Source organism: Neltuma alba, unplaced genomic scaffold (assembly GCF_004799145.2).
Source record: "Neltuma alba isolate B1F8T4 unplaced genomic scaffold, ASM479914v2 tig00011348_pilon, whole genome shotgun sequence".
NCBI classification, from domain to species: domain Eukaryota; kingdom Viridiplantae; phylum Streptophyta; class Magnoliopsida; order Fabales; family Fabaceae; genus Neltuma; species Neltuma alba.
The window spans coordinates 320880-330724 of record NW_021636048.1 but is presented as its reverse complement, the minus strand read 5'-3'; the positions used below and the strand labels follow the sequence as shown (position 1 = coordinate 330724).

The 9845-nt window shown below is 32.5% G+C and overlaps 1 protein-coding gene across 1 annotated transcript; it reads left to right on the top strand.

The window, feature by feature from the left end:
* The first annotated feature begins 5770 nt into the window (after nucleotides 1-5770).
* On the top strand, nucleotides 5771-7998 carry LOC114712348 (fasciclin-like arabinogalactan protein 2). The gene is made up of 2 exons (XM_028896869.1): nucleotides 5771-6222; nucleotides 7008-7998. Exons 1-2 carry the CDS (start codon nucleotides 5802-5804, stop codon nucleotides 7823-7825), a joined length of 1239 nt encoding a protein of 412 aa, XP_028752702.1. The 5' UTR covers nucleotides 5771-5801; the 3' UTR covers nucleotides 7826-7998.
* The last annotated feature ends 1847 nt before the right edge of the window (nucleotides 7999-9845 follow it).

Sequence of the window (9845 nt, the reverse complement as noted above, 5' to 3'; positions counted from 1 at the left end):
CAAATAATACTAAATTCTTGTTTGTGACATTGACTTCTACATCTAAAATTAATATTTTTACATGTAACAGCTATATACAATTGTCCGTGCATAAAACTAAGCATGAAAATACAATCCAATATTCAAGAACTTTGTCCTTAACTTAATAGTTGTTGCAAAAGAGAGTATGGCTCAGAGCTTAGGGAAATTTTGTGTGATTTAGCTTATTTTAAGATGTGATTTGTGTTTAACTTGATGAAGATATTAATTTAATATATATTAATGAGGTCAATTCCCATTAAATAATTATGACTAACTAAATGAACCCCATTGCATGAAAATTAAATCACATTATTATTAATTTTTGAGTACTTGATATAATGAATTTGTTATAAAATTAACTCTTTTTGGCCAACTGTTTTATATTCTATGATTGAAGTATAAAAAAGAAGATAAATTTTTATTGAATTTTGATTAATATTATCAATTATTCATGGAGTTTTATCGATTCTCCATTAAATATTCCATGCTTGGCATATAATGGTTTGATCGATCAATTATTGCCGGCCAGCTTACCGGAACCATATGATTTTCATAACATAGAAAATCATATATTATAAAAATGGAAATGATTAAAAAATTTAATGTTAGAAACAGTTGTTTTTAAAATTAATTAATCACAGCATGCTGTCCATCTGGTAGAGGATTTCATTACCAAATTTTTACTCTCAATATGTGCATCGAAGTTAGTGAACGGAAGGAAAGGGGCGCAAGTGTCGGTGGCAGGACCATGCAAGTAAGTGACGTTGAAGACAGAGCCAAACACGTGCAAAATATGACCCTTTTGACTTTAATTACACTCATCCAATCTTTATGGGTTCCACTCCTGTTGCTCATACAGTCATGCCTAATGCCGAGCTGGCATTAATCTTTTGGTAAAATTCGGTATAAGAACCCAGTAGGATTACTTTTTCATTGGATTTTGGGCTTGGATCCACTCTTGATGGGCCGGATTATTTGATTGGATATAAAGAGAATATACCAGTCAAATATTCAGGCGATATTGTGATATGTTTGACTTGGCCAAACATCTTGAATCATATTTAATCGGTTACGATATAAATCTGATTAGTTTATATTAAATTAAGTAATTTATATTGTGTAGATTAAATATATATTAAGTATATATATTTAGAATTAATTGTGATTGATTCTGGATTTGAATTCAAATATCATAATATTATGAGATAAGGATATATTTATATATCCTATCTCAGATTTTATCTGATTAGCTCAGTGGATATTTTTAGCTACCCAAAATACCCCCAACAAAAGCTATAAATAGAGACTTCCCCCCATCAGTTCATATCACTCCAGTAGTTGAGCTTTCCTACTATCTCTCTCTTATTTCTTTCTTGCAAAGAGGTGCTCTGCTGTGCACTTAAAAGCTTAGACTTTTATAGCCTAGCTTAAGCGTGAGTTAAGAAGATCCGACCAATCCGACCCGAGATCCAACCCGGTACGTTTTCGATCCATTGTCTTATTATTCTAACATTTTTAATATAAGGTACCTTATTAGATTTATTATTTAAATATTTAATTTTATCTTTAATTGATTGACGACATCAACAGCGTGCATTAACAACTCAATGGAAATCTGTTGAGAAGTTAAGAAGTGACCGTTGACAACTGATTTTATAGAATCATATAACCTCCATATAAGATCAAATTATAACTAAATAGTAGCATATAACAACTTCAAAATTAAAATGAGAAGCTGTTGAAAGCCACTAATAACTTTAATTAGAGCCAGTAGGATTATAGTAGACTTTCGTTACAGACAACCATTAACAAGTTCAACAGCTTGAATTAACAACCCAACAGGAAGATGTTAACAATTTAGGTAGTATCCGCTAACAACTAACTTTATAAGATAACATAATATCCATATAAGATCAAATTATAACCAAACAATAATATAACAAATTTAACGCCGAAATTAAGAGTGAAGAAAACATGCAAGACTTAAAGTAGATATAATGATGGCTTTACATTAGTAATTTAATTCAGATAGCCACTACCAACCTCCACGGCATGTGATAACAAGTCCATGGTAACATGTTGACAAGTATAGCAAAATAGAAATATGACATTATATCAGATCATTTCCACACTTCATATATATCTGCAATATAGCTAGACCAATTTCACAACCTATCTAAAAAGACATACAGGTTGCATGTCTACTTAATGACCCATTAATTTGAGGTGTAAGTAATAATGACATTTACATAAAAATACTGTCACATACAGTCACAAAAAAACATAAAACAGCCATCAACAAAGCTTAACTTAGATTGGGGTTCTTGTAAGTCTTTATAATATGGCCTTAGCTCATGACATCTTTCTTAATGTTGAAGTTTTTTGTTTTCAAATTGAGATTCAATCCCCTATATAAAGGTAACAAAACATATGCTTCCCACTTGAAGTTGTCATTTTTTATATCAATCTATCACAAACACATGTCATTGACAAATTATCCAGTTACAATGACAACCTACGATGTTTCTATTAACAATACATTTAACCATCGCATAGCATGGGTTATGACAACAAAAATTTTTAATACTCTTTCTTTTTCAGTAGAAGCAGAGAATAAATTATCGAAAAATAGAGCATTATTTTATAACCCTAGCAGCAAATCACGAAACTACACCTACTATGATTAAGACCACATATAATTAAAATGGTCCACCTTTGATGGTTGAAGCGAGTTGAATCATTTACTAAATACCCACACACCTACACCCAATTAGCTTTCAAACCAACATTATACGTTCAAGGATTGTGAGTTCAAACTAGCCAAATGTTGCTAATAATGAGACCTACGAAGAAGATGAAACAAAGATATAACTTGCTTGAAATAATGAAGATGATGGAAATGGTTACAGAGCTCCTGTCCTTCTTTGTCAATCTTCCCTCTCCCATCCAGCAATAAAAAAAATGAGATGTGCCCTATTCCCGCTTTTTTTTTTCCAATTTATGAGGGCAAAATAGTCTTTTTACAATTATAATTTTTTTGCCCTTAGGTCTTTCTGGACTTAGGAACAATTTAACCATTTTTAGGGATTTTGGATGGAAAAAATTCTGTTTCTTGGGACCTGTGTCTAATTTTCCCTTCATTTTTAATATAAGTTAGGAAAAATAATACAAAAATGACACTTAAACTTAGAAATCCCAAAATGGTCACTTGAATTTATAAAATCCCAATTTAGACATATTGCCTTTTATTTTATTTATTGTTTTTCAAAAAACCAAGTACCCCACTGGCCAGCCGATCGCCGGAGCTCAGGTGGCCTTTATCAATGAAGCTCTAGTGACTGACAACAATTTTTTTTTGAAAATTTTTACAATTTCAGTAAGATGGTTAACAAGTTTTGCAATGTTATTAGCAAGTTCAGTATAACAATTACTAAGAGGTTTTCTAGAAAATTCAAAAAGTAATATTTTTACAACTTTAGTAATGCCGTTAGCAAATTCCGTAATTCTATTAACAAGCTTAGTATAACATTTAACAATAGGTTTTCTGGAAACTTCAAAAAAATGGTATTTTTACAACTTTAGTAACTTTTTTTTTTTTGAAAATTTTTACAACTTCAGCAAAACAGTTAACAAGTTTTGTAACGCTATTAACAAGTTCAGTATTACAATTAATAACAAATTTTTCAGAAAATTCAAAAAGTAATATTTTTACAACTTCAGTAGTACCATTAACAAGTTTTGTAACTCTATTCACTAGTTCGGTATAGCATTTAATAACAAGTTTTCTAAAAAATTCAAAAAATGGCATTTTTTTAACTTTAATAATACGACTAATAAGTCATGTAATGATATTAACAACTGTCATGACCATAATGACTGCCTAATAAGTGAAAAAATTTTGTTGTGCAACTTTCATACAGAGCTAATATTAAAAACATCAATCTTGATGAGAGTTGTTAATATCATTACATGACTTGTTAATTATGTTACTGATCTTGTAAAAATATCACTTTTTGAATTTCCTAGAAATCCTATTGCTCAATCAAAAAGTAATATTTTTACAACATTAATAATATTATTAATAAGTTTCGTAACTCCATTAACAAGTTTGGTATAGTGTTTTGAAACTTGTTAACTGTTTTACTGAAATTGAAAAAATTTTCAAAAAAATTATTGCCAGCCGCCGGAGCTCTAGCGACGAATTGTCAGCCAACTATTGGAGCTCGGGTGACAACAGCCACTTGAGCTCTAACAGCCGTCATAGGCACCAGAGCTCTGACGACCGGCCAGCCAGTAGGGGTATTTGGTTTTTTAAAAAAATAAATAAAATAAAAAGATAATATGGTCATTTCAGCAAATTTACAGATCACAAATTAGTCACTTATGCCTAAATTGGGATTTTGTAAATTTAAATGACCATTTTGAGATTTTGAAATTTAAGTGTCATTTTCGCTATAAGTTACCTTATTAAATTTCTTATTTTCTCATACTTTTCCTTAATTATATATGTATATATTAATAAAAACAAAGTTGAAAAATTACAAAATTTTAAGATAGAATTAATGGGATTTAATATTTTTCTTGATTCTAGTACAATATGTTAAAAATGCGTTATAAATTAAATCAGAAGATTAAAACACACGACAGGAAATATATAATTAGCAAAGATACAGTGTAGCATATGAATTATAAACTATACTCCTTTACAAATAATTTAATTATATAGATTTAAAATTTGATTTAAATTGATTAAATATAATAAATATGTAGGAAATATTTTTTTTAAATATATCCTTATTTACTAAGATAGTGAATGAAAAAAAGAATGAGCCGAAAGAACATATGAGAAAAACATAATTAATTTTGAATGAAAATAAAAAAAATAAATTAAATTTTAATAAGTACAATGAATAACCATTGGCCGTATTTGAAAAAATTTTAGTATATAGGACTCGGGGGAACAAAGTTTAGACTAAGTTCTTTTTCCCTATGAAATCTGTAAAATGGTACTCATCTCACATTTTTCCTTACCTTTTTTTTTTAATTAAAAAAACACCAACACGTTACTTGCTGCACACAAAAACAATATTGTGATTGGTTGTGTGTGTTTTAAAGTGGAAAACCTATAACTAAGTGACAGGTATCTATTTCGTTTTATTAATTTTTCGTTAATATTAACGTATTAGAATGAAGTTTGATGGCAGACACCATATATATATATATATGGAGCTCTCAATTATAAATTGATCGTAAACTATAAGAATCAAAATAAAAGTTAAAAATTAATTTTTTAACAAATTATAATAATAAGAAAATTAGTTTTCTTAGTTACATTTTAGGATCGTGGGTTTGCACATAATAAATTAATTTAATTTTCAAGACCAAAAATAATTACTTGAATATTTCAAAGATTCATGACAAATTGTCGAGATGCTAATACTTCTTTCTAGATGTTAATAAACATACAACTTACTTATATTTTTTAATTTAACAAATTTCCAGCGTTACTCCATGTGACCCAAATATAATGCTTCGAGATCTATGTTTTTTCTTTGGGTTTTTTTTCAAGGAAAATTTACCAGAAGTTTTTTATTAATAAAAAAATAAACAATACTGATTCTGAATTTTAAAAATTTTATAGTCTTTTTATTTTATGAATATTTACCCTAAGTTTAAATTTAAAAAGAATAATATAGCGTGGAAAGATTGTCCCACGCACTTGTTGTAGGCATATATAGGCAATCAATCTCCAATGAATTTGATTGCAATTTTGAAAAAAAATGGAGAAATTAGCAGTAGCGAGCACTATTGTGGTATGCCTTATCCTCTCACTGCTTTTCTCCAATGCCAATGCTGCCAAAAATGGCGGCAGCCACAACATCACTCGCATTCTGGCCAAGAACCCTGACTTCTCCACCTTCAACCACTACCTCTCCGCCACCCACCTCGCCGATGAGATCAACCGCCGCCGGACCATCACCGTCCTCACCGTGGACAATGCCGGCATGTCCGATCTCCTCTCCAAACACTTCAACATCTACACCCTCAAGAACGTCCTCTCCCTCCATGTCCTCGCCGATTACTTCGGCGCCAAGAAGCTCCACCAGATCTCCAACCGCACTACCTTAGTTTCCTCCCTCTTTCAGGCCACCGGAGCCGCCTCCGGCACCGCCGGCTATATCAACATCACCGACATTAGAGGTATGCAGGCTTCTTCATTTACACTTCAAAATTGAATTGAATGTTCCACGGGATTAGGACAATACTTCAATTCATTCCCATGAATTCTGTCAGACCGGCCGGTTAGTTTCCAGCTTTTACTGCCTTTCCTTAATTTTGAGTGAATTACTTGAATTGCCCAAGATGTTATCAAAATCTTAATAACGTCTTCATCAATGTAAAATTTATATAAGTTCCGTTAAATGTTAAACATAATTTACCCGCACCTTGTTTTATTTTTGTTGAAGTTACACAGATATCAGTTTTTAAGGGGGAAAAAACCTCTCGCTCTAAAGAAAAAATCACATAATCCTTTTTTTAAAAATAATTTTATAGACTATATACTTAATTTTTAAGTGACATTAGTGATGAATATTTTGAATATAGAAAAGAGACATTTACTTTCCATACAATTCATGAAAAATTAATGTGATTTTTGTTGGTTGAAATTTAAAGATGAATGTATAGTATTAGAATGGATGGATTCATTGATCTCATGAGTTTGATGTTTGAGCGGTGTGTGTGTGTTAGTTAGAATCCATTGTCTTTGTGGTGAAATTACACAGAACATTTCTAGATTTTGATGTATATTCTAAAACTCTTACTTAAAATTCAGTTTCCAAAATTTTGTTATGGTTACAAATTCAAAAAGTATTTGAGAAGTTTGTGTAATTTTAATAAACTTCTAGACATACCCATGTAATTTTCTCTCAACATTTGTTCATTGCTGATTTCTTAGTCCTGACCTTGTCATTTTGGTGATGAAGGTGGGATAGTTGGGTTCGGAGCTGAAGACAACGATGGATCACTTCATTCCTTCTACATAAAATCAGTGTTCGAAATCCCTTACGTCATTTCTGTTCTTCAGATCAGTCATCCTCTTTCTTCTCCAGACGCCGAAGCTCCCACCTCTGGACCAGGCCTCGTCAATCTCACCGTTATCATGGCCAAACAAGGCTGCAAGGGCTTCGCCGATCTCCTCCGTCCCTCAAAAGCCCTTCCGGCTTTTGAACACAACGTCGACGGCGGCTTAACGGTGTTTTGCCCCACCGACGACGCCGTCACCTCCTTCCTGCCCAAGTACAAGAACCTCACAGACTCCGAGAAAGAGTCGTTACTGTTATATCACGGCGTCCCTGAGTATGAAACCCTGCAAATGTTGAGGTCTCATAATGGCAGGATGAACACTTTGGCCACCGAAGGAGCCAACAAGTTTGATTTTTCAGTGAAGAGTAAAGGCGAAGATGTGATGTTGAACACCAAAATTGTCACATCCAATATAGTGGGCACGTTGATTGATCAAGATCCTGTTGTGGTTTACAAGATTGATGAGTTTTTGTTGCCCAGAGAACTGTTTAAGGAGGCGCCAGCAATGGTGCCCGCCGAGTCGCCTAAGCCGGCGAAGAAGAAGAAGAAGGCAGCGTCACCGGAAGAAGCTCACTCGCCGGACTCTGCTGACTCACCAGATTCCTTTTCGGATAATCAGAAAGCTGCCGATGATGATAACGGATCAACTGGGTCAAACAATGGCTTCGGCTTTATCACCCTGTTGGTAACTGTGGTCATGGGGTTTTTGCTTCTATAATATAACGAGCAAATTATCAATTAATCCATACAATTGAAGGAAAAAAATGGATATAAAAGTGAATTTCGGTTAAAATAAGACGCAACATTATTGTATCTATCTTCAATTATTAGAAGGGGTAAATGTGCAATTTGGTCTTGAAAGCACAAAATGCATATTTCTTGACGTTTTAATTTTTAGAGATTTATTTTTCTTCATTTGAGAAATTACAAACTTAGATGAGAAGAATAATCCTAAAAATTGAAATTTCAAGTCAAAATTCTGAGAGGATCAAATCGTGCGGTGTGTTCTGAAAACGCATCATAGGAAAGAATCTTGATGCGATTCAGTGTCGGCACAGATTTTTTTTTTTTTTTTGCCGTCTGGGTTGGAATTGTCAGTATACAGCTGGACATGAGAGATTCTTTTCTTTTCTTTGTTATTTTGATTTTGTTTTGTGAAGGGACACTCTGTGTTATCACTTTCCTTCTCTCTTTTATGTATTTTTTTAAAAAAAATCAGATTTGATTTGTCACTTTCACGGTGGATGGAATTCCAGACAGTATGAGCTGGAACTGGGCTTGTAGACAATTTTAAATGGACATATATCTCTCGGGGTGATTCTGTACTCAAAATGATTCTTTTATTTTGGCTAATTAAAAAAGATAGAGAATATATTCTCATTACTAAATCAAAAGAAACCTAAAAACAGAGTCAACAACGCTATAATAGCTTGAAAAAGGACTAGCATTAACAACGAAAATAAAATGAACAAATGAAACCAAATCCATCCCTGCAAAACCAAACCACCCTCTATCTAAGGAGGAAAGCAAGCCAGGCGGCCTCTAGCGTGACTTGATCTAACCTAGACTGTTCTAAAGGGAAAACTATATTGGAGGTACCTATACTTTCTCTCAATTTTTAATTTGGTACCTATGTGCTAAATCTTTAATTTTGCTCTATTAACATCATTAATCCTTATGTAGAGACTAAAAATATCAATAGAACAAAGTTATAAGAGCTAATGTTGCTAAAAAGATAAAATTAAATGTTTAATTAAGGGAAAAAACACTAGGTACCAAATTAAAAATTGAGAGAAAGTATAGGTACCTCCAATATGGTTTTCCCCTATTCTAAAATTATAGTAGGCCTAACTTTTTTGAAGGCCTGTTTAATTTAACAGGCTAGGCTTAGGCTTCTGAAAAAGCTTATAGGCCTGGCCTGACATGTTTATTTGTCTTAATTTTAATTTTGTGTTTATAGTTAATCTTATTCCAAATTTAACATATAATTATAACTTAATTTTGATAATAGTAATTGTCATTAATATTTAAAGTGATATTTATGACATTAAAATCTTAAAAAATAATTATTTTTTCAGTCTGCATATATATATTTTATTAGTTCATGCATTTTTAACTATGTGCTTGTTTAAAAAAATGTATTTTTAATTATGTATTTTGAAAATTTTAAAATTACAGACTTTCTTAACAGGCTAAGGCCAAGCTAGGTCCTTGTACAGGCCAAGCTTACGTTAAAAATAGAGCTTATGACAGGCCACAGGCTAAGCTCAGGCTGGTTTCTTACCAAACAGGCCTAGCCTGTAAAGGGCAAAGCCCGCCTGTTTCCACACTTGCCTCTAACCATCCCAAGCCTTTTCAAAGCCATAGCATTGAATTGCTCAAACCAAGAAGGAACCCCTTTTTTTTAAGCACATGTATCATACTATTCGAAGGAATTCTATTTGAAATATTGTTGAATACTAAATGTGAGTATTTTTTTTACTGTGGATTCAGTTTGCTACGTCGTGAGGAACTAGTTCTTTCCGTTAGATCAAACCTCCATTCACTACAAAAAAAGGAGAATTACCACACAAAACTCTGGAGTTTGCGGGACATTCGGGACGAAATGTATGCTAGCAACAGTGACAACGATATGCGCTTTGGAGGCGTCACTTGCTATGGAAAGCTAATTGACATCATTGAGTTGAGTTACCAGCTTTTCATCGTAACTCTGTTCAAGTGCTCCTGGGCGAATACGA